At 46.2% G+C, this 25443-nt stretch overlaps 1 protein-coding gene across 1 annotated transcript in view; it reads left to right on the plus strand.

Moving 5' to 3' along the window:
- Nucleotides 1-4416: 4416 nt before the first annotated feature.
- The window catches only part of LOC137570745 (amine sulfotransferase-like), a 43257-nt gene continuing 22230 nt past the window's right edge, over nt 4417-25443 (plus strand). The window contains exons 1-2 of the mRNA XM_068279468.1: nt 4417-4498; nt 16388-16560. Of these exons, the coding sequence (XP_068135569.1) occupies nt 16404-16560 (157 nt within the window). The 5' untranslated portion in view covers nt 4417-4498; nt 16388-16403. The remainder of the gene's footprint in view (nt 4499-16387; nt 16561-25443) is intronic.

The following is a 25443-nucleotide window of genomic DNA, read 5'->3' on the forward strand; positions in this document are numbered from 1 at the left end:
TTTAGTTTTCTCTATTTTCGCGATTGGAATTGCCGCGGCCGCGATTTCAATCGCGAAAATTAAGAAAAGTAAAAGGCGTAGAGCGACGATTTAGGTGTCGCCAGAAAGAGGAGAAAGAGAGCTTTAAAATGATATCCATCTTTCCATAGTTACTTGTATTACACAGGACGACACTTTCCCCAGTGTCAGCAGCTCCATTTAGCAGAAAAAGTCGGCCTGTGTAATACAATGTAACTATGGAAAGATGGATATCATTTTAAAGCTCTCTTTCTCCTCTTTCTGGCGACACCTAAATCGTTACCCTACGCCTTTTAGTTTTCTTTATTTTCACGATTGAAATCACGGCCGCGGCAATTTCAATCGCGAAAATAGCGAAAACTAAAAGGAGTAGGGCAGCGGTTTATATATCATTGGAAAGAGGAGAAAGAGAGCTTTAAAATGATATGCATCTTTCCATAGTTTCTGCACTGCTCGGAGTCCCTTTAAGGGGGCACTACAGCAAAAAAGTTGTAAAATGTAAAATATGTGCAAACAAAAAAACAAATAAGAAGTACGTTTTTTCCAGAGTAAAATGAGCCATAAATTACTTTTCTCCTATGTTGCTGTCACTTACAGTAGGTATTAGACAGAAGCAACAGGTTTTGGACCAGTCCATCTCTTCATGGGGGTATTCTTAGGGATTTATTTATTTTCAAAAGCTCTTAGTGAATGACAGTTGCTCTGTCCAACTACCAAAAAACTATGTCGCGAGCAGGGAAGCTGGCCAGCATCATTGTTTAAATACTTTTTAGGGAATATCTTTATAAAAAATTAAAGCCTTGCTGAGAATCCCCTATGAAGAGATGGATTAGTCCAAAACCTGTCGCTTCTGTCAGATTTCTACTACCTACTGTAAGTGACAGCAACATAGGACAAAAGTAATTTATGACTCATTTTACTCCGGAAAAAATGTACTTCTTATTTGTTTGTGTTTGCACATATTTTAAATTTAACAATTTTCGCCATAGTGCCCCTTTAATTGTCTGAATCCCCAGGGACTGAACATTGATTTTGAAATGAACTGCTTTCTAGCTAACTCACAATGATATGTACAAAAAAAAAAAGATGATAAGGGCTCAATAGAACAATTTAGACTTTGGAACTGATGCTGATTTTACCTGGCAAATGTCATCATTTTGTTGAAAAACTGTTATAAACTGAAGGAACATTAGATGACAATAGAGAGTTGTTGCATTCAAGAACGATGCATAATCTATGCATAGCATTTTCAATGTTTTTAGAGAAGCCAAAAGGGGCAAAATGCAATGATAGCATATGTATTGATATGTAATATGTATGGATACAGTATATGGCCATCAGTCACTATACTTATTGGATCATTCACTTATTCATTTATTTTGTATTGAAATTGATTCTAGCTCCTTAGTCTTAGTGTTTGTTTTTTATATGTCCCTTTAAATGTCATTTTAACCACTATTTGTAGTTGAGTATATTGAGATGTATAATATGTTGAACTTTGTATACATTCTTGCATTCTACCATTTAAAAAGGATTTATGATGTTCTAACCAGACTTGTCCACAAGTGCTTGCTTATACAGCAGTAATCAATGGATGCAACGTTTGCATTGTATCATGATGTGATCTCTTTGTCGCACCGTAATTCATGCAGCTATCACTTCACATAGCACCATATAGAGAACATAAAGCACTTGTGGGTATTGAATGTGCACATGCACTCGATTGTGCAGTGCATTGCATAGAGATGCAATGTGCGTGCCGCATGACATCATGTGTGGAATGCGCTGTTAGAGCAGAAGTAAAGGGCGGATGAATGCAGAGCTAGCCGGACTTTGTGATTGCTGTAAGTAAATGGCAGTCGATGGACCGTGCATGAGTAGACAGAGCTAGTGTACCAGGTGATATGTGTTATTTTATCATAAATAGAGGTTAGTACCGTTCGCTCTCAGTGCCCCTGATGATGGCAAGAGTCAAAACCAGTCAGGCTGAGAGAGCTGTAATATGCATTAGTACCACTGGAGTGGGAAGCGAACATTGCTGCAGGGTCCTAATTGGTATTAGGACCTGCTGATATATACAGGTCCTTCTCAAAAAATTAGCATATTGTGATAAAGTTCATTATTTTCTGTAATGTACTGATAAACATTAGACTTTAATATATTTTAGATTCATTACACACAACTGAAGTAGTTCAAAGCCTTTTATTGTTTTAATATTGATGATTTTGGCATACAGCTCATGAAAACCCAAAATTCCTATCTCAAAAAATTAGCATATCATGAAAAGGTTCTCTAAATGAGCTATTAACCTAATCATCTGAATCAACTAATTAACTCTAAACACCTGCAAAAGATTCCTGAGGCTTTTAAAAACTCCCAGCCTGGTTCATTACTCAAAACCGCAATCATGGGTAAGACTGCCGACCTGACTGCCTTCCAGTAGGCCATCATTGACACCCTCAAGCAAGAGGGTAAGACAAAGAAAGAAATTTCTGAACGAATAGGCTGTTCCCAGAGTGCTGTATCAAGGCACCTCAGTGGGAAGTCTGTGGGAAGGAAAAAGTGTGGCAGAAAACGCTGCACAACGAGAAGAGGTGACCAGACCCTGAGGAAGATTGTGGAGAAAGGCCGATTCCAGACCTTGGGGGACCTGCGGAAGCAGTGGGCTGAGTCTGGAGTAGAAACATTCAGAGCCACCATGTGCAGGCGTGTGAAGGAAATGGGCTACAGGTGCCGCATTCCCCAGGTCATGCCACTTTTGAACCAGAAACAGCGGCAGAAGCGCCTGACCTGGGCTACAGAGAAGCAGCACTGGACTGTTGCTCAGTGGTCCAAAGTACTTTTTTTCGGATGAAAGCAACTTTTGCATGTCATTCGGAAATCAAGGTGCCAGAGTCTGGAGGAAGACTGGGGAGAGGGAAATGTCAAAATGCCTGAAGTCCAGTGTTAAGTACCCACAGTCAGTGATGGTCTGGGGTGCCATGTCAGCTGCTGGTGTTGGTCCACTGTGTTTTATCAAGGGCAGGGTCAATGCAGCTATCCTATCAGGAGATTTTGGAGCACTTCATGCTTTCATCTGCTGAAAAGCTTTATGGAGATGAAGATTTCATTTTTCAGCACGACCTGGCACCTGCTCACAGTGCCAAAACCACTGGTTAATGGTTTACTGACCATGGTATTACTGTGCTCAATTGGCCTGCCAACTCTCCTGACCTGAACCCCATAGAGAATCTGTGGGATATTGTGAAGAGAAAGTTGAAAGACGCAAGACCCAACAATCTGGATGAGCTTAAGGCCGCTATCGAAGCATCCTGGGCCTCCATAACACCTGAGCAGTGCCACAGGCTGATTGCCTCCATGCCACGCCGCATTGAAGCAGTCATTTCTGCAAAAGGATTTCCGACCAAGTATTGAGCGCATAACTGAACATAATTATTTGAAGGTTGACTTTTTTTGTTTTAAAAACACTTTTCTTTTATTGGCCGGATGAAATATGCTAATTTTTTGAGATAGGAATTTTGGGTTTTCATGAGCTGTATGCCAAAATCATCAATATTAAAAGAATAAAAGGCTTGAATGACTTCAGTTGTGTGTAATGAATCTAAAATATATGAAAGTCTAATGTTTATCAGTACATTACAGAAAAGAATGAACGTTATCACAATATGCTAATTTTTTGAGAAGGACCTGTATGTGTCTGCCTGTATTCCATTATGGATGTTTTATGATTAACAAAGAAGGGTTTGCTCCGCACAAAGGGTGTAAATGAAACTACTATGTACTTAAAGAGACACTGAAGCGAAAAAAAATGATGATATTATGATTTGTATGTGTAGCACAGCTAAGAAATAAAACATTAAGATCAGATACATCAGTCTAATTGTTTCCAGTACAGGAAGAGTTGAGAAACTCCAGTTGTTATCTCTATGCAAACAAGCCATTAAGCTCTCTGACTAAGTTAGTCGTGGAGAGGGCTGTTATCTGACTTTTATTATCTCAACTGTTCCTGGACTATTTACTTTTCCTCTGCTAGAGGAGAGGTCATTACTTCACAGACTGCTCTGAAAGACTCATTTTGAATGCTGAGTGTTGTGTAATCTGCACATATTATAGAATGAAGCAATGTTAGAAAAAACACTATATACCTGACAATAAAAGTATGAGAATATTTTCTTTGCTGCTAATCTTCTAGTAATTATTCATAGTACACAACCAATTCACTATATCATATTTTTTTTTCGCTTCAGTGTCTCTTTAAGTGCTTAGATTAAGGCAAAGTAACATTTTTCATAACAATAAAGAGCTGAATGCTGAATTATACTGGACACTCATTAGTTAATGCAGTAATTATATCTGAGAGAAAGGGAGTGGACTTTGAAGTGGCATGAGCCCTTGTGCAATGCAGTTGGAGACTGTGAGCTGGTGTGTTCTCAGCACAGACTGCAAATGAAAGAGTGAAAAGACCAATACAGAAAGAAAGGTCAGTTTTTACTATTTCTGTTCATATATTTTTTTTTCCACTTTCAGATTTTGCTGTGTACTTAAAGGGAACCTTAACTGAACGGGGGGTAAAGAGTTTTACTTACCTGGGGCTATTACCAGCCCCCTGCAGCAGTCCTGTGCCCTCGGCGCCGCTCTGGAATCCTCTGGTCCCCTGCTGTCACTTAGTTTAGTTTTTGACGACTCACCAGTCGCCGGCCGCCATGCGTATTATTGGACGCATTCACCAATGCAATTAGCGCTATTGCGGACCGCAACGCGTACAAAAATACGCGTTGCCGCATATCTACGCGTGCGGAATGTGGCAACAAAAAATACGCGTTGCCACATTCCGCACGCGTAGATATGCGGCAACGCGTATTTTTGTACGCGTTGCGGTCCGCAATAGCGCTAATTGCATTGGTGAATGCGTCCAATAATACGCATGGCGGCCGGCGACTGGTGAGTCGTCAAAAACGAAACTAAGTGACAGCAGGGGACCAGAGGATTCCAGAGCGGCGCCGAGGGCACAGGACTGCTGCAGGGGGCTGGTAATAGCCCCAGGTAAGCAAAACTCTTTACCCCCCGTTCAGTTAAGGTTCCCTTTAAATTACATCTAAAACATCTAAAACATGCCACATTTTTGCTAATTCAGGTTTTTGTTTTGGCATTGAACATGATGGGCTTGATTCACAAAGCCGTGCAAACTGTTTAGCACGGGTGTGCTAAACAGTTAGCACGTGAAGTGCCGTTCGCGGACTTTTGCACGCGCAAAGTGCCTCGTTTCGCGCGATCGTGGACTTTTGCGCGCACAATTTGCCACGATTCGTGCAAATCGTGGCAAATTGCACGCACAAAAGTCCGCGAACGGCACTTCGCGTGCTAACTGTTTAGCCCGATGTCTCCAAAAACATTCAATTACTCATTTTAATGCTTAATTTAATTTTTTTTTTAAATACCTGAAAGTTTTCTGCAAATGTTGGGACCCAGCTCAAATTAGGAGGAGCATAGGTAGCCAGACGGGGTAGAGCTATGTAAGGTGGAGAGAGAACTAAGGAAACGTATAGCATTATGCTTAGACAGGGAGATATTTAGGTCTTAAAGGGAAGGTCCAAGCAAAAAAAAAAAATTAGTTTCACTTACCTGGGGCTTCTACCAGCCCCATGTAGCCATCCAGTGCCCTCGTGGTCACTCACTGCTGCTCCAGTCCTCCGCTGGCAGCTTTCTGACCTCGGAGGTCAGGGCCGCATTGCATACATTTTTACGCATTCCAGCTAGTGCAGGAACAAAAATGTATGCGTTGCACCACTAACGCGTAAAAATGTATATGTTAATGTTCCTGCACTAGCGGGAATGCGTAAAAATGTACGCAATGCGGCCCTGACCTCCGAGGTCAGAAAGCTGCCAGCGGGGACTGGAGCAGCAGTGAGTGACTACGAGGGCACAGGATGGCTACATGGGGCTGGTAGAAGCCCCAGGTAAGTGAAACTCATTTTTTTTTTTTTGCTTGGACCTTCCCTTTAAAGTGTACCTGTAGGGAAAAAAGGGCCCCTAAGGGGTACACCCCCTAGGAAGGGGAAGCTTCTGGATCTTTCAGAGGCTTCCCCCATCCTCCTCTACTGGTCCATAACAGCGCTGTCCCCTCTGCAGTAGCATGGGTCGCTCTGGCTTTGGTGGAAATAGCTGAGCCCAATCAGGTCCGTGCTACTGCGCATGTGCAAGCCGCCTGCGTCAGTGCAGTAACACGCACCTCATCAGACTCGGCTCTCTCCGCCTAAGCTTGAGCGGGTCCGTGCTACTGCACAGGCAGAGTGCAGCCCTGCTTCAAAGATCTCAGTGCTGGAATGGCTTGATGGAGGAGGATGGGGGAAAATACATTTGCTGGAGATGTAACTTATTTCAATGGCGTCACATTGTATTTCCGATTGTGTACAAATTTATGTCTCCACATTTCCTGCAATTAAAATTCAGCTGCTTTTATGACAGTTCATTTGTTTCTTGCCTGTGTATTTTGTCTTCGGTGATGCTACGACACAGTCTGAAGTAAATGATCTTTTCAACTTTGCTCCCTTTATTACCTCTGAAGGCTTTCTCAGCTAATCTTTCCTCTCTTTCTTAGCAAGCGAACTTATAGTCGCTTTCTCGCAACTTTACACAGTTTTTTTTCAGATTCTTCCTTGCTTCTTCACTATCTGATCACATATATTCCTTCTGTGCTTCTTATCTGTCCCTTTCCTTTTTGTGAGAGGGTTAGCTCTCTTGTCCTTGTTCTGTAATGTCTCCAACTCTCCAATTTCACTTTCCTGATCTGCTCTCCCTATCATGTCAGCTTTTTGCTCTGCTCTGGTAAGTAAGTTTCTCTCTCTCTCTCTCTCTCTCTCTCTTTCTCTCTCTCGCTCTCTCTTTCTGTTTCTCTCTCTCTCTCTCTTTCTGTCTCTCTCTCTCTCTCTCTCTCTACCTCTGTCAACTTCCTCTACCCCTCCTTCTCCTGATAGCTACCGCTTTGCCACACGTACTCTCCCCTAACAGCCAAGCTGCCAGCACCTCTCTTGAGCTAGCTCTAAGGGCCCATTCACACTTGAAAATGCAAAATGCTAGCGCTTAGCAGTAAAATTACTGTGCAAATCTGTGTTTGATGAGCGATCGCGATTAGTGCTTCTATAGCATGCTAATCGTGATCGCTCCTAAATCACCAAAAAATGCTGCATGTAACGCGTTTGTGATTGCCACTAATCATGAAACGCCCAAGATCTGCAGCAATTGAACTAGCGCTTAAAAAGTGCTAGTGCTTTGGCGATTAGCGGTAAACTGCTGCTAATCGCCCTAGTGTGAATGGGCCCTTAACTGGCTTCTTAGCTGAAAATCTGCCACTGATCATAGTCTATGTCCCACCAACTGTGGCATGTGTACACTCAGGGCCAGTTCTAGACTTTTTGCTGCCTGAAAAACTTGTGAGGATGCGCCCTCCCCCCTAAATTGGAATAATCACCCAGCAATTTGCACCGCACGTTATAGCTGCGGTGAGCCCCCAAAAAACACCCTCAGTATTGGTAGGTAGCCAGGTATAGGTCCCCCCAGTATTGGTAGCTAGATACAGTTGCTCCCAGTATAGGTTAGCCAGGTACAGTTGCCCCAGTATAGGTTGGCCAGGCACTCTCTTCACTTCCTGTTTCTGCCTATTTCTGCCCCCAGACTTCTGCTGCCTGAAGAAGTTGCCCCACTTGACGTCATGGGCGGACCGGGCCTGTGTACACTAGCACTCATGGGCCTGCCTACACAGCCTTCCTCCTCTGGCAGCCATCTTAAGCCCTGGCTTGCCATCTTCCTCTCACTAGAACACACAGCACCTGTGCCAGCAGCATCTTTCAAGCTACTAATGCTGAATGGGTAGCAGAAAACTCTCTTCCTTCCTGCTGCAACTGCTTTCGACCACAGAAGGGCTACAGAGGGAGAGACTTAAAACGATCAGCTCAGTGTAGAACTGATGCTGCTTCCTACAGGATCCCCTCCCTGAATCATGTGATTAAGTCGAATTCATGGTAGGGATTCATGGTCGACTTCATGGTAGGGCTGGCCCTGTAGGCAACCATGCTAGTTTAAATACCGGCTTTAGCTGGAAAAATAAATTGCGACGGTAGAGTTCTTTCCAGGAACAGCGGTGGGCATGTGATGGCAAGCGGCTATATAGTAGCCAAATTCTGGGCAATCTAATTAACTGCATGGCGTATGAACAGCCAAGGTCAAACACTGGGGGTCACATGACTATTGTTTATACAAAGAAGATCCAACTGAAAAATTGATAAACCATGGATGAGACAGAACTGTAGTCAATACAGGTAGCAATCCAATTCATGGTCAAAGGTCAAGCAAAGGTTGTAACACTAGAGCAGTTTGAATCACACCCACCAGCTTCGTACTAGAAAATGAACAGTATCACAGGTGTCGAAGCACTGGCCTGGACAGACCTTAATTGGGGCTGAAACCAATCAGATGGGACTACAAGTCCCAGCAGCCATTGGCTGCCACAGGGATCAATTGGTCACTCAACAACCTTACAATAAACGCTCTCCTCCAGCTGCTAGCGCCACTACAGAAAGGAAGATGTGCGCTTGACCGCATGCTCCAATCTAAAGGGATGCCGCACCATGCTGCAGAGGAAGCTGGCTGTTTGAGCAGACTCTTGGAAGAGCCAAACTTATTGCAGGAACAGTGGTGAGAGACTGCATGACACACCCTTCACAGCAGGATGACTGTGTGATCACACGCAAAAGAAATGACTGTCTCCTCCGCTCAATCGGAAAAATTGTGCAGCTAGAATTTTTTATGTCCAACAAGTTTAGTCATTTGTTTATAACAATGATGACATAAGGTGGAATTGGCAATACAAAAAGGACAGTCCCATGTAATGACTGAATAAACTGTGACTACAAATATCCATATACAGTATTAAGTATTTTTTTTCTCTTTTTTAACAATGGTCCCACAAACTGGTTGTGACTGACAACAAATAACATAACAAAGAAATTTCTATCAACTCGAACAACTGTAAAAACAGAATATGCACACAACTTGAGCAATTTATATATATATTTTACATTAATACAAAGGAGTTGAGCAACTGACACACTGAAGCCCCCCTTTCATTCCTCTTTAGCATTGATAGACAAGTCAACTATAGAACTCACATATCCTTTATAATATACATTTATTCTCACAAAGTTTTATGCCATATATTTTTACTTTACTTTGCACACACTTGAATTGAAAGTGTACTGTCCTGCAAATGGTTTTGGAGGAATATCTTGAGATGGACTATAAAACACAATGCAGTGGTGACATCTAGTGGCAGGATCAGTAAATGAACAACGTTAAAATATATTCCTTACACATATGAACTGGAAATAAAACAGTTAAAGCACACCTGAACTGAGAGGAAGATGGAAAGTGAAATATTTATTTCCTTTTTAACAAGGAAGAGCGCCTGGCTGTCCTGCTGAGCCTCTGTCTCTAAAGGTGTGTACACACATCAGATAAAAGTCTTTGGAAAATGAAAGATCACAGACCAATTTTACCCTTTTCCATGTAGTATGAGAGCCATACTCTACACAGTCTATTCTATGGAGCTGAACTCCCCATCAGATAAAAATCTTTGCAAGATGATGTGCACAAAGATGCTGTACACATGCAACAGATCAGTATCTGCAAGAGATCTGTTCCTGCAAAAGATCTGTTCCTGCAAAATGCATTCATAGTCTATGATATCTGCAGATCTCATGCACACCTTGTTTAACAGACATTCATCTGCAGGTCAGATCCACCAGGATGGATCTTCAGATCTGCAGATGATTGTCTGATCTGCAGATGAAGGTCTGTTAAACAAGGTGTGTATGAGATCTGCAGATATCATAGACTATGAATGCATTTTGCAGAAATTGATTTTACGCAGGAACTGATCTTTGTGTACCCATCTTAAACCTTGGCCATAGGCCCTGAACAAGCACTTAAGCAGGTGTTTCTGACTGAAATCTGGACTGACTGGATTAGCTACGCGCTTGTTTCAAGTGGGTGATTCAGACACTGATGCAGTGTTCAGAGCCAGTGAGATCAACAGGACTGCCAGGAAACTAGTATTGTTTAAAGCACACCTGAAGTGAGCAGGATATGCAGCCAGGCTGACATATTATTTTCATACAGGCCCCATTCACACTTGAGCGTTTTGTCGGCGATTTTGGCAAAACACTCAAACGCTAGCGCTTTTGAAAATGGTAGTGTAATAAAACCCTATGGGCCCATTCTTACTTGGGCAATTAGTGCTAATCACTGCAAATCGCCTAAAATCGCAAAACACAAACGTGAAGCCTGCACCATTTTCAGGCGATTTCCTGGTGATCGCGTTTCAGTGCTATAGAAGCGCTAAATGCGATCGCAGAGAAATTGCTGCATTGTCCAGTGTTTTTTCTGTGTGAAATTGCGGAAAAATCACTCCCGCAAAACGGCGTAAAAAATTGCTGGCGTTTTGCGCTTCTAAGTGTGAATGGGGCCTTAAAGGATACCTTAGTCCAAAAGAAAATTTAAAAACGGGGAGCAGGCATGTGTAGTGGGCTCTCCTCATGCCCACCGAACCTCCATTCTCCAGCGCCCTCATTTACTCTGTACCGACCCTCCCAAGCTACTTACTGGTAGGGAGGGTCTGCGAAGACTGTGCAGGCGCTGTCCGACAACACGCATATTTGATTGCATGGCCAGGAGCATTGTGCGTCTGCACACTATGTAGTTGTGACATAGTGCGCAGGCGCAGAGCGCTCACGGCCACGCGATCACGGACGTGTGTTGCCGGGCATCACCTGCACAGTCTTCGCTGTCCCATCTGATCAGGAAGTAGCTTCAGAGAGTCGATATGCAGAGTAACAGAGGGCACCTGAGGAAAACCGGAAGAGCAGTGAGCATGAGGAGAGTCCACTACACATGCCTGCTCCCCCCACACTACACCTGCTACTGCTGGAATTCTGACAGTCTTTCGTGTCTGCTTTATGGAGGTAAGTCCACCACTTCCTCCAAGCAAATTTTAAAGCTTTTATCCACTTTTATTCTGCTGGCGCCTCTGTTCTCCTACTGCAAAATCGTGTCCACCCCTGGTGGAGGGGTGATCTACCCCTTTTTCTCATCTACAGAGAGCGACTTCTTAATCCTGAGTGAGGACAGGTCTAATCTCCTCACCTGCTTATACAGTGGTTGCCTGTGTGGTAACCCACGTTTCTGAGTATATTCTTCTCACTGATTTGCCTTACTTCGTTTATGTTTTAACATACTACACTATATTGGGCTCTCGGTTTCTCTATATTTTTGGACTAAGGTATCCTTTAAACAAGAGCCTGGCTGCCCAGCTGAGCCACTGCCTCTAATACTCGAGCCATAGACACTGAACAAGCATGCAGATCAGATGTTTCTGACTGAAATTTGATTAGATTAGCTGCATCTTGTTTCAGGCTTATGATCCAGACACTACTGCAGCCAGACAGATCAGCAGAACTGTCAGGCAACTGGCATTGGCCTCAATTCACTAAGCTTATCTCCTGTCTTTAATAACGTTTCTAGAGTTATCACCATGGTGATAAGGCATGTAGTATTCAGGAAACATTTTACCTCAGGCAAACCTAAAGTTAACTCTCCTGTCTTTAAGTTAACTCTTCAATCCTTAAAATAACTCCAGAGTTAAAGACAGGCTGTTTATTAACTGCGTGTAAAAATAACTACAAAGGAGGTAAATTAACTACAGAGGAGGTAAAATAGCTACAGAGGAGGTAACTTAAGGAATGAAGAGATAAGATAACTCTCTCTTGTGTGGAGGTAAGTTTTCTCTTGCCTTATTATCTCCAGCATGATCTTAGTGAATTGAGGCCAAAGTTTCATATATTTAGACCGTATGCTACCAGAGTATTTCAATTAAATCCATCTTACAAAATATCCCTTAAGGCTCATACCTGGGTTGCCAAGCGTCCGTATTTATACGGACTGTCCGTCAAAATGCTCTTAAAAAACCACCGTCCGTATTGCCCGTATTTCTGAGGCACTTGTCCGTCCAAATGCACATAAATTGAATTGATCTCCTTTGCGCATGCGGCATGCGCTTCGTTCTCCCTCTCTGTTCCCCCCTCGCTCAGCCTCCCTCCTCCCGTCCAATCACAGATTGCCTTTTCATAGCTGGCGCCTCTCTCTGCCCAATAAGAGAGAGAGGCAGTTATGTTATGCAGCCCGGCCAGCCAGTCACAACTCACGAGGAGTACTACACGATACAGAGAGGAGCAGCGCGCCAGCGAGGGGAATGGCCTGTCACCAGCCCCGGCCGCTGCCTTCAACTATCCAGCATCCACCCGCCGCCAGGCCAGCCACCAGAGTGAGTGAGAGAGAGAGACAGTCAGCCACGCAGCAGCAGCATCCGAGGGTGAGTGAGTCTGGTGGTGTGACGGGTCCCCCACTCCGCTCCTCCGACAGGACATGTGAGGAGGACAGTCAGAGTCAGAGCCTCTCTTTCCCACTATAGACTCATCTGCGGCCTGCCACTATTACTAACACCTCCACCACCCGACTGTTAGTGCAAGGCAGCCCGCCGTCAAAGCCATAGAGACTGTCATATCTCTGCTGCTCACAGCCTGTCAGCATAAATTCAGCTCTCCTGCAAGCCAAGGGGAAGCTGATCATTGTGGCAGGCAGCGGCACATCAGCTGGAGGAATCCTCCGTGCTCTGCACGGTTATTTGCTATTCTGCTGGGCAGCATTCCTTGGAAACTTGAATGAGGTCACAGGAGGGATGGGAGCAGGGAAGCCCGTTCTATAGGAAGGGCAGGGGGGGTTATTTGCATTGACAAGGAGTGAACAGCCAGGGTGATTCACAGCTGAAATCAGAGCTGAGCTTTGTAAAGATAAGATCACTAGAATCCTGCTCTGAAAGGAAAATGTATGGTGTCACTTTATAAAGGTTGGTTGTGAGCTGCTCTGATCAGGCAGGCAGCTTTCCCCTCTTTGTTATAGAAGCTGGGGTCTATAGATGTAAGCAGGGGCGTCTCACCCACCAGGCAAGTATAGGCGGTTGCCTGGGGCGCCATGAGGTGGTGAGGCGCATTCCCCCGCCGCTGCTACCGTGACCATGTTTTGGGTTTTTTTTTATATATTATCTCCCGACTCAGTCCCCAGTGCTCGGCACGCTACCATGTGCTCAGCAGTGCCTCCACCTCCACTTCTCCGCAGCCAATAGAGCAATCAATACTGCTCTTCTCTGCCAGGCTCCTTCTTTAAAGCCGTGCCCCTTCTTCTCAGTAGCCACACAGGTAAAGTGTTTACCTTGTGTTGCCCAGCCTTTAACTCCGCCCCATGCCAGTCAAACCAGGAGCCAGCGGCCAGCCAGCTTATGCCCCCGACAGTCTGACCCCCCACCTGTGTCACTGGCTGCACACAGACACTGGAGTGAGACAGCCAGGGGACAGATGCAGTCACAGAGAGAAGAATGTGATGTGTCCGTGTTGGAGCCCCGCTTCCGCACAAGACAGCAACACAGCCCGGGAGAAGGGAAGTTTCTGCTTCAGAGTAGTGATGGGAATTCCGGCTCTTTTCAGAGAATCGACTCTTACTCTTCTGAATCGGCTCCCTTTAAAGAGCCGGCTCTTACGGCTCTGAATCGGCTCTTCATTAAATATCACTAAACACCACTCAGAATCGGAGTAAAAGCCCCACCCCCGTGTCTATATGACAATTCCAGACTGCTTCTCTGACTGGGTCAATCCCTCCTGCTACTGCTCTGCTCCGCCCCATACACTCCTACAAGCTGCAAGAGGAGGACTACATCTCCCAACATGCCTCAGCGCCCTTTATTGCAGAGCAAAGCAGAGCTCTGTGGGGTGGATGAGGCATCGGCTCTTTCAAAACTGAGAACCGGCTTATCGTTCGCAGCAAAGAGCCGGCTCTTAGAGCCGGCTCGTTCGCGAACGACCCATCACTACTCCAGAGATGATAAGCTGCATGCACAGGCAGAAGAGAAGGTATGCAGGCAGGCTGCTAAGAACACTTCCTGTCCTGTGTGCAGACTCCCAGTACTGTTATAATTGCTAGAATGTGCCCTGCTCTTTTGATACTACAGTTTTCTTTGAAAGCTGGTTAGGCTGTAGGCCGGTAAAGCTGTAAACCTGTGCTTTAGTGCTGTGCTGTCTCTCCCTCTCCCCTCTCTGTTCCTCTGCACTCTCTTCCATCTTATGCTGTCTCTACCCCTCTCTGTTCCTCTGCACTCTCTTCCATCTTATGCTGTCTCTCCCTCTCCCCTCTGTTTCTCTGCACCCTCTTCCATCTTATGCTGTCTATCCCTCCCCCTCTCTGTTCCTCTACCCCCCTCTTACATCTTATGCTGCCTCTCCCTCTCTACTCTTTCCCTCTGCTCGGATTACGTGTATTTTCTGGTGAAACGCTTCCACATTACGATTATTTTCTGACAACGCTGCCCCATTACGATTATTTTCTGGTGAAACGCTTACGCTGCTGCCCTATGATTAATTTCTGGTGAAATGCTGCTGCAATAAGTGTATTTTCTGGTGAAACGCTGCCACCTTACGAATATTTTCCGGTGAACTGCTGCTGCAATAAGTGTATTTTCTGGTAAAACACTGCCACATTACGATTATTTTCTGGTGAATTACGATTCTGAATTACGATAATTACTATTATTTTCTGATGAAACATTGCCGCATTATGATCATTTTCTGGTGAAACGATGCTGCATTATGATTATTTTCCTGGGGGGGAGGGGCTTGGGGGGGGGGGCGCCACAGGTTTTCTTGCCTGGAGTGACAAAATGACTAGAGGCACCCCTGGATGTAAGTGCTGCAGAAGAGGTCAGTGCTATATAACTACATAACAATAATACAGCAGGCATTGCGTTATGACTGTGGTAGGGATTAGATTGTGAGCTCCGCTGAGGACAGTGAGCGACCTGACTATGTAAAATGCTGTGGAAGATCATGTCAATACTAATAATGATGCCCAGAGCTTAGCGCCACTCAAAACTCTACTTGAAGTGAACCTAAACTGAGAAGGATATGGATTTTTCCTTTTAAAATAATGCCACTTGCCTGACTCTCCTGCTGATCCTGTGTCTCTAATACTTTTAGCCACAGCCCCTGAACAAGCATGCAGATCAGGTGTTTCTGACTTAAGTGTAACTGGATTAGCTGCATGCTTGTTTCAGGTGTGTGATTCAGCCACTACTGCAGCCGAAGAGATTAGTACGACTGCCAAGCAACTGGCATTGTTTAAAAGGAAAAATACATATCCCTTTCAGTTTAGGTGCACTTTAAAAGTACGCTTTTGACTCCACCCCCAACTCCGCCCCCTGTCCGTCCAAAATTGTGTGTGTCCTGCTTTTTTAGGACTTTTGTCCGTCAAAAATTAGAAATTAGGTTGGCAACCCTGGCTCATACACACATCAGACTATAGTCTTTGTAAAATGAAAGATCACAGACCAATCTTACCACCCTTCATGTAGTATGAGAGCCATACCTGCACAGTCTTTTCTATGGAGCTGAACTCCCCATCAGAAAAAAATCTTTGCAAGATGCTGCACACACAGATGCTGTACAGACACAAAAGATCAGTATCTGCAAAAGATCTGTTCCTGCCAAAGATCCATTCCTGCAAATTGCATTCATAGTCTATGAGATCTGCAGATCATCAAAAACACCTTGTTTAATGTCCCACTGTGAAAGAGGCCTTAATTTTAGTGCCACTTTAAGTCAGCCATGAACTATACAACTTTTGTTTTTAATCATCACTGCGATTGAAACTATGGTCTACATCACCTAGAACCAACATTGCAGTTCTGTATTTCACTTGTGATGTTGATCATATTGTCAATCACAAACACAAAAATCCACTACAATCTTTACCAATTTAGATGTTTTTGTCTAATCGAATGTCTGATATGGCAGAAAAATGGTATAGTGTACGGCTAAGTTTCTATTATTGTGATGCCTGTGCATTTCCCCATAAGCAAATTCAGATGCAGTATTACAGCCCATTGAAATCACTAGGCTGCTTCAGAATTCACGTGTGGGGAAAAAAATTGAGGGTCTTTAGCATTTCCTTGCATCATGTATGCAACGCTTCACAGCCTTTCATGGCATGGCTGGAGGATTAAGATGTTTTTTCAATGCTGGGGTTTGTCTCGGATATGCGCAGTGGAATCGGGTCTGTTACCTTATTTCTGATCTAAGCAGAACAACCCTCACCAGATATGCCATTTGCAGAATTTTTGCTTAATACCTAAAAAAATGTATTTCACAAAATGCAAATGTGTGTTAATGCATTTAGGAAAAAAACATAATATATTAATGAAGGTCTTTTATTATAGGTCACATCACTTCACAATGGCAACAGTTACCCCTGTGTTACGAGATATTAATCTTTACAGGTATAAGGGATTTTGTTTCGTTAAGGAACTGATGTCAACAGAGTTCATAGATTCCCTGCAGGAGTTCCATTTAAGAGATGATGATATATTCATGATTACTTACCCCAAATCAGGTAAATATTGTATTGCATTGCTTCTGAAGATACATTTTAAACAATAATCTTAAAGGGACTCCGAGCAGTGCAGAAACTATGGAAAGATGCATACCATTTTGAAGCTCTCTTTCTCCTCTTTCTAACAATATATAAACCGCCGCCCTATGCCTTTTAGTTTTCGCTATTTTCATGATCAAAATTGCAGCAAACGCGATTTCGATTGCGAAATAACGAAAACTAAAAGGCGTAGGGCGGCAGTTTATGTGTCGTTGGAAAGAGGAGAAACAGAGCTTCAAAATGGTATGCATCTTTCCATAGTTACTTGTATTGCACAGGACGACTTTTCCCCAAGCTCCATCCAGCTGCCAACTTTGGGGAAAATTCGCCCTGTGTAATACAAGCAACTATGGAAAGATGCATACCATTTTGAAGCTCTCTTTCTCCTCTTTCTAATGACACATGAACGCCGCCCTATGCCTTTTAGTTTTCGCGTTTGCTGCGATTTCGATCGCGAAAATAGTGAACACTAAAAGGTGTAGGGCGGCTGTTTATATATCTTTGGAAAGAGGAGAACGAGAGCTTCAAAATGGTATGCATCTTTCCATAGTTTCTGCACTGCTCTGAGTCCCTGTATCACATGTGTGTCCATGTGATACAGCTACAATGTGTGATCTATAAGATTAGAAAAACACAAATGTTATTAGGACATATTAGCAGCATAGCAATTTCTAAAAACAAGTTTGTGAAGCATAACCTAACCACCTTAATAAAATGTAAAACATACGAAATTAAGACAATATTACATAGGACTGCTTACATGAGTAGTCAAAGATCTGCACAAAATTACCTTTCTCCATGAAAATATGAAGGTGCTAAGGAGTTGCGTGACCACTGATCTCCTTCTTTGGAAGACACAGCGTAGATTTCGCCTAAATAAACAGAAATATACCAAAATGCCACAGCCAGGGCACTATGGAAACCACTAAGGAGAAGAGATAATATTTAAAAAAAGAAAAAGCTGGAAAGATGGTGGGAAAGAGAAGTCATGTACGGAAATTACCTTACTCCATGAAGATTTGAAGGTGCTGATGCGTTTTATGGCCAGTAATCTACTTCTTTGGAAGACACAGTGTAGATTAGCCAAAATAAACATATATACCAAATGCCACAGTCAGGCCACTATGGAAACCACAAAGAGAGAAGAAATAAAATGAAAAAAGCAAGGATGGAAACGTGGGAGGAAGAGAAGTTAGGTGAAGTTAGAAGGAATAGGGTGGGAGGTGGGGAGGAAGTCACAGAAAGTGGTGAAGTAGGGTGTGTCAGAACTAGTGTTGCCTGAATGTACATGTGTCTCTTTGGCCAAATAGAACATTTTATTTTACAGTAGATTTGAAATGTCCCAAAACAGAATACCATTAAATTCAATAAGGAAAGTTCTTGTGCTGTGTTTTGGCAGTTATTACAACCAAATCAAATAAAGTTGTATGGGAAGCCTACCACATTTTGTTATTATAAAAAAAAAGCATGGCAAGGGTGCACGCAATAGTAAGGAAGGCAATTTATGCAATATGGAGTGAAACATATAAATCCTTCAATTTAATGCTCTTTTGGGTCTCTTCATGCTGTATACGCTTACAGAATAATAAGAGTTTGTTTCAAACACCTGTTTGCAATGTTGCTCGGATACCTCATTATCCTATTCGAGTTTGGTCGAATTCGGATAGTAAACTATCCGAATTCACTCGAAGTTTGATATTCGAGTTAATCGAATATCCGATTCCTCCTCAGATGTCCGGCGTCACTATCCGAGTCTGTATTCGAGTAAAATATTCGAGCTGGCCTTAAATAGCTTGTAAAACTTGTATTGGAGGTCAATGATGCATGAAACCACCTTTTTTAAGAAGAAAAACATCAAGTGGTTGTGTAATGATGTAGTAGTTATAAAAAAGGTATCAAAAATAGTAAATTAACTTCATGAAAAGTGTTGGCTCGAGAAGGTGTGTCCAAAATGGTTGTTGGAAGTCTTCATTTACGTCGTCTTTATCTTCTTCTTCTATATCTTCTTCTTCTTCTATATCTTCTTCTTCTTTTATATCTTCTTCTTCTTTTATATCTTCTTCTTTTATATCTTCTTCTTCTTCTAGATCTTCTTCTATATCATCTTCTTCTTCTTCTTCTTCTTTTATATCTTCTTCTTCTATATCTTCTTCTTCTTCTTCTATATCTTCTTTTTCTTCTATATCTTCTTCTTCTATATCTTTTTCTTCTTCTTCTTCTAGATCTTCTTCTTCTTCTTCTAGATCTTCTTCTATATCTTCTTCTTCTTCTTCTAGATCTTCTTCTATATCTTCTTCTTCTTCTATATCTTCTTCTTCTTCTTCTTCTAGATCTTCTTCTTCTTCTATATCTTCTTCTTCTTCTTCTTCTTCTTCTTCTTCTTCTTCTTCTTCTTCTTCTTCTTCTATATCTTCTTCTTCTTTGTTTTCTATATCTTCTTCTTCTTCTTCTTCTTCTTCTTCTTCTTCTTCTTCTTCTTCTTCTTCTTCTTCTTCTTCTTCTTCTTCTTCTTCTTCTTCTTCTTCTTCTTCTTCTTCTTCTTCTTCTTCTTCTTCTTCTTCTTCTTCTATATCTTCTTCTTCTATATCTTCTTCTTCAATATCATTTTCTTCTCTATCATTATATTATGTGTCTTGGACACCTCTTAATTAAGTACATTTTTTTTTCCAAATTGATGCAGGCAGGAGGCAGCTATTGTTGAGCATAATAGCTGGTGGCGCATGGGCAGCAGCACCTTGTAATGTGTTCCCTGGCAGTGGAGAGGAGACACAGACAGCAGGAGGAAATATAACAGCAGGCAGCGTGAGGAGGATAAGTGTGTGGCAGACTGGCATTTGGCAGCAGGCAGGAGGGCAGGCAGCGAGACATAGTAGGCCCTGGGTCCTAGCGGTGGTTCCAGGGCCGTAAATACACAGCATGAGGTTCCAGACAGCGGTCGTGAAGCCCACATTGTGTCCAATACACAATTGGGACAGCACAGTGTTCAACCCGGACACCTCTAAATTAATTACAATTTATTTTTTTTTCAAATTAATGCAGCTATTGTTGAGCGTAATAGCTGGTGGCGCATGGGCAGCAGCACCTTGTAATGTGTTCCCTGGCATTGGAGAGGAGACACAGACAGCAGGAGGAAATATAACAGCAGGCAGCGTGAGGAGGATAAGTGTGTGGCAGACTGGCATTTGGCAGCAGGCAGGAGGGCAGGCAGCGAGACATAGTAGGCCCTGGGTCCTAGCGGTGGTTCCAGGGCCGTAAATACACAGCATGAGGTTCCAGACAGCGGTCGTGAAGCCCACATTGTGTCCAATACACAATTGGGACAGCACAGTTTTCAACCCGGACACCTCTAAAATGATTTATTATTTTTTCAAATTAATGCAGCTATTGTTGAGCGTAATAGCTGGTGGCGCATGGGCAGCAGCACCTTGTAATGTGTTCCCTGGCAGTGGAGACACACAGACAGCAGGAAGAAATACAGCAGCAGCAGCAGCAGGTGTAATGTGTGTGTGCGCTACTTCATGTCCCCCTCTCGCCGACAACAGGGGCCAGGAATTCGCCTTCCACCCAAGCCTCGTTCATTTTGAGAAACGTCAGTCTGTCCACAGACTTGTGAGACAGACGAGATCGCTTCTCAGTGACGACTCCACCGGCTGCACTGAAGCAACGCTCTGACAGTACGCTGGAAGGGGGGCAGGGGAGCACTTCCAGGGCGTACTGCACAAGCTCGCTCCAGATCGGCAGGTGCTTGACCCAATACTCCATGGGATCAACAGGGGCCACGCTGTCAAGCTCGCTGAAGGACCCCATGTAGTCAGCCACCATGCGGGTCAAGCGCTGTCTGTGACTGGAGAAGGATGCTGCTGCAGGCACCTCCTCTCTAGTCCCTGGAAGCTCTACACTCATGTAGAGCTCGTTGGTCAGAGACAGCAGGTCTGTGTGGTGCGTGTGCGCTTGTTGCTGGTGGATGCAGGCACCTGCTGCTGCCTCTGTGCTGCCTGGACAGTGGGGGTGGATGTTTGAGGGAAGGCTTTCTCCAAGCGCTCAACAAGGGACAGCTGCAAATCCCTCATTTGTTGCGCACGGTCTCCTTCTGCAGGCAGGAACTGGCTGAGCTTCCCCTTCAGACGTGGGCCCAGCATCATGCAGATCCAGATGTCCTCCCTCTTCTTCATCTGGATGACTTTTGGGTCCTTGCGCAGGCTCCTCAGCATGTGCGCTGCCATTGGGAAGAGTCTGGCCACGTCTGCTGGCACATCATCGGCAGCCCCAGAGCCGACAGTGCTGTCCTTCTCTTCCTCTGCCCCCTCCACCTCATCCTCTCTCCACCCCCGCACCAGTCCAGCTGTGCTCTGCTGCTCCCCCTCATCAGAAGCAAGGTCAGGGACCTCCACCAACTCCAAGCCCTCCTCCTCAGAGGTGGCCTGTGAAGCTGCCTGCAGCTCCTGCTAGTCCAAGGCTGCTGCTCCTTCTTCCACCAGTGCATACAGGGCCCTGTCCAGCACACACACCAAGGGGACCCACTCGAACACCATTGCATGGTCCCTGCTAACCATGTTGGTGGCCTGCAGGAAGGGTGCCAGGACTGAGCACACCTGCTGCATGTGCCCCCAGTCCTCCATGGAGATGATGGACGGGAGGTTGGTGGCGGCACGCCCAGTTGCAGTGAGGGAGGCAACTGTTGCTCGTGCAACGTACTGGCTGACAGCCTGCCTCTGTTCAACCAGACGCTCCAACATCGCCAGGGTGGAGTTCCAGCGAGTTGGAACATCGAGCATGAGCCGGTGCTGTGGCAGGTGCAGCTCCTTCTGCACCTCTTCCAAGCTCGCCACGGCTGCAGGCGAGTGCCGGAAATGACGCACAACCTTCCTTGCCGCCTCAAGGAATCGGTCCATCCCCTGGTAGGTCCGCAGGAACTTTTGGACTACCAGGTTCAGGACGTGCGCCAGGCAGGGGATGTGGGTCATGTCTCCCCTGCTGATGGCAGCAACCAGGTTTGCCCCATTGTCGGACACCACCTCTCCGACTTTGAGGCCTCTGGGGGTCAGCCAATTCCTCTTCTGCTCTCGGAGTTTGACCAGGACGTGGTTCGCCGTCAGTTCGGTCTTCCCCAGGCTGACCAATTCCAGCAGCGCTTGGCAGTGGCGGGTCTTCACGCTGCTGCTGAGGCGGGGGGTTTGGGCTGGTGTGCCGGAGGATGGAAGCAGATCAGAGGAACCTGCTGCTGTTCCGCTGACCCTGCATGGTGGCACCACCCACTGCGTTGTTGGTGCTGCTGCTCTGACAGTGCCCGATGCTGCTTCCCCCTCCTCACCCCCTTCCACCAAGTTGACCCAATGCGCGGTGAAGGACAGATAGCGGCCTGTCCCAAACCGGCTGCTCCACGAGTCCATGGTGACGTGGACCCGTTGACCCACCGCATGATCCAGCCCTCTCCCGACATTGGCCATCACAGAGTGGTGAAGTGCAGGGATGGCCGTGCGTGAGAAAAAATGTCGGCTGGGGATTGGCCAATCGGGGGCTGCACACATCAGGAGCGCACGCATGTCGCTCCCCTCCTGCACAAGGGAATAAGGCAGGAGTTGGGAGCACATGGCCCGTGCCAGCAAGCCGTTCAGCTGACGCACGCGACAGCTGCTGGGAGGCAGAACCCTGACCACCCCCTGAAAGGTGTCACTGAGCAGGGTCTGGCGACGCCTTTTGCTGCCACGGGAATCAGTGGAGGGAGCAGAGGAGGCCACTGAGAACAGGCTGCCAGAACAGGCCTCAGTGTCGGAGGCAGGAGTTGCAGAGGGAGGAGGAGCAGTGCGTTGCTGACGCACTCCTGCTGGTGCTGCTGGAGGAGGTGGAGGAGGGCGGGTGGCTGCTGCCGACGGCTTTGCAGTGGTGGCGGGTCTGCCAGTGCCAGCTTCCTTCAACTTCACGAACTCAGAGCTGATGACATCCCCACTCCCAGGACCTGGCAACCAGTCTTTGTCCTTCACAGTGTCATCATCATCCTCCCCCTCCGCAAACATGTCCTTCTGGGTTCCCCCAAACTCCCCTTCTGCATGGGCGGATGGACAGTCACCACTGTCTGACTGTCCAAAGCATCATCCCCCAAAGTGCCCATCAGCATTCCTTCCTCCTCCAATTCTGCCGCAACAGCACTCCATAACCCCGCTGTGCTTGGGGATAAGAAGGTGCTGAGTGACAGGGTGCTGGTGTCGCCCACTGGGGCTGGAGAACTGCACTCCTCCTCCTCCCCAGGCAGTGCTGGTCGGCTGCTGCTGCTCTTGCGAACAGGAGTGGTGGCGGGGGTGGAGGACTCGGTTCCAGAGCTAATGGTGGCCTGCTCATCCACCATCAGTTCCACCACAGCGTCTGCATCCTTCTCCTCAATAGGACGACCTGGCGGTGGAGGAACATCTGCGCCACATTCTGCTGCTGCTGTGTCTCTGCAGCGTGACTCCCAGCTGTTGGGCGGCCAAGGCGTCCATGGCCAGTGGCTAATGGCGGAATAGCCACTGGTGCAGACGCAGAACTGCGCATGGTGGTGGTGGCGCCCACGACCTCCTCTCTTGGCGATGCCCTTGTTGCCCTTGCTGCCCCTGCCCAAACCGCGGCTGCCAGTGCCAGACATCGCATATTTTTAAGATTATACAAATGAAAAAAAAAACGTATGTATGTAAAGGCGGGTGGGACAAGTGGGGTACTTTAATGGGGTGGGACTGGTGGTGGTGGGTGTGTGAGGTGACGGACAGGTGTACTCTACAGCAGAGATCGGTGTAGCGCTAACGAGAGAGTGCGCAGTGCGCACACAAAGACCCTAGCTGACGCTGACTGATGGTGTCCCTATACACAGACTACAGTACAAGTCAGCAAATACACAATAGAAGTAATATAAAAAAATAGGATGGGTGTAGCACTAACTAGAGGGTGCGGACAGCGCAGATGTGCACTGCGCACACAAAGACCCTAGCTGATGCTGACTGATGGTGTCCCTATACACAGACTACAGTATAATTCAGCGAATACACAATAGAAGTTATATATAAACAATAGGATGGGTGTAGCACTAACAAGAGGGTGCGGACAGCGCAGATGTGCACTGCGCACACAAAGACCCTAGGTAACGCGGTGACGGACGGTCCCTATACACAGACTAGAGTACACTACAGTACTAACTAAACAATAGAAGAATCTAGCTAAATAATAGAAAAGGCGTGACTAGATTGCAGAGAGCAGATACAGCAGGACAGGTATAGCAGTAAAGCTGGGCCTTGCTAAATACAAAATAGTACAAATCTATCTAACATAGAAGTAGTAGTAGTACAGTAGAGTAGGACAGGTGATAGCACAGGTAAGGTAACTAGAGATTAGAGCACAGAGCAGGGCAGGCTGCCTTTCCTAGGCACAGGGCCTAGCTGCTGGCTGCAGGCCTGCTGCAGCACCAGTGACAGACTGTCTCCCTCCCTAGTCCCTAGTAATAACACAAACTAAACTGCCTAAAATACAATCTATCTACAATACAAAGCAATACAGTTCAATATCAAGTGTTGGAGTGTAAAAACGCTAGGTTTAGAACAATAGAAATGCACTTGCACACAGACAAAAAGCACTGGAGCAGTCTCTCAGTACTATCAGTCAGTAAGTCGCAAGCAGGACGAGTGAGGCAAGATGGCGTCCGCTATTTATAGAGGGGGGCTTGGCCAGGCTCCCCCTCTGTGATTGGCTGCAGTCAGAGGGCTGGGAGCCCTCTGATTCGCTTGTGAGGACTCGAGGTGACGTCTGTCGTGACGCTATCCGAGCTTGTGACGCTATCCGAGCTCGGATAGCTAGGATATCTCCGGATAGCTGCTTGCTATCCGAGTGCGCTCGGATAGCACAGCCCGGATAGCTAATACTATTCGAGCTCGGTATTCAAGCTCGAATAGTGAAAAAAGAGCTAGGATATCCGAGTATGTCGGATATCCTAGCTCAGATGAGCACCACTACCTGTTTGTACTTTTTAAGAGTGGCGTACATACGGCCATGCAGGCCGTGCCGCCGCACGAGGGCCCCTGAAGTTCCGTTTTCTTCAGGGGCCCATTAAGTATTTTTTTTTTTATATTTTTTTTTTTATAATTTTCTCCCCCCGGGGGGCCCCGACTCCTATCCTCCCTCCCTCCCTCACCTCGGGGGGCCCCCCTCCCGATATGCGCGGCGGGAGAGCGAGCGAGCGAGCGGCAAATGCAGGAAGTCTTCAGGGCTCTCCAGGCATCCGCTAGAGGGCTCAGCCGCTTGGTCTCCGATATGTCTCCAGTTGGAGACATATTGGAGAATAAGCGGCTGGGCCTCTAGCGTCTGCCTGGAGAGCCCTGAAGACTTCCTGCATTTGCCGCTCGCTCTCCCGCCGCGCATATCGGGAGGGGGCCCCCCGAGGTGAGGAAGGGAGGGAGGGAGGGAGGATAGGAGTCGGGCCCCCCACCCGGATAGCTACCCACCCGGCTACCTAACCACCTACCCACCCACCAGGCTTCCTACCTACCCACCCGACTACCTAACCACCCACCAGGCTTCCTACCTACCTACCCACCCGGCTACCTACCCACCCACCAGGCTTCCTACCTAACCACCCACCCAACTACCTAACCACCCACCCGGCTACCTACCCACCCGGCTACCTACCCACCCGGCTACCTACCTACCTACCCACCCGGCTACCTAACCACCTACCCACCCGGCTACCTACCCACCCACCCACCAGGCTTCCTACCTACCCACCCGGCTACCTACCCACCCACCAGGCTTCCTACCTACCTACCCACCCGGCTACCTACCCACCCACCAGGCTTCCTACCTAACCACCCACCCGACTACCTAACC

The sequence above is a fragment of the Hyperolius riggenbachi genome, chromosome 4, assembly GCF_040937935.1.
Source record: "Hyperolius riggenbachi isolate aHypRig1 chromosome 4, aHypRig1.pri, whole genome shotgun sequence".
Lineage (NCBI taxonomy): Eukaryota > Metazoa > Chordata > Amphibia > Anura > Hyperoliidae > Hyperolius > Hyperolius riggenbachi.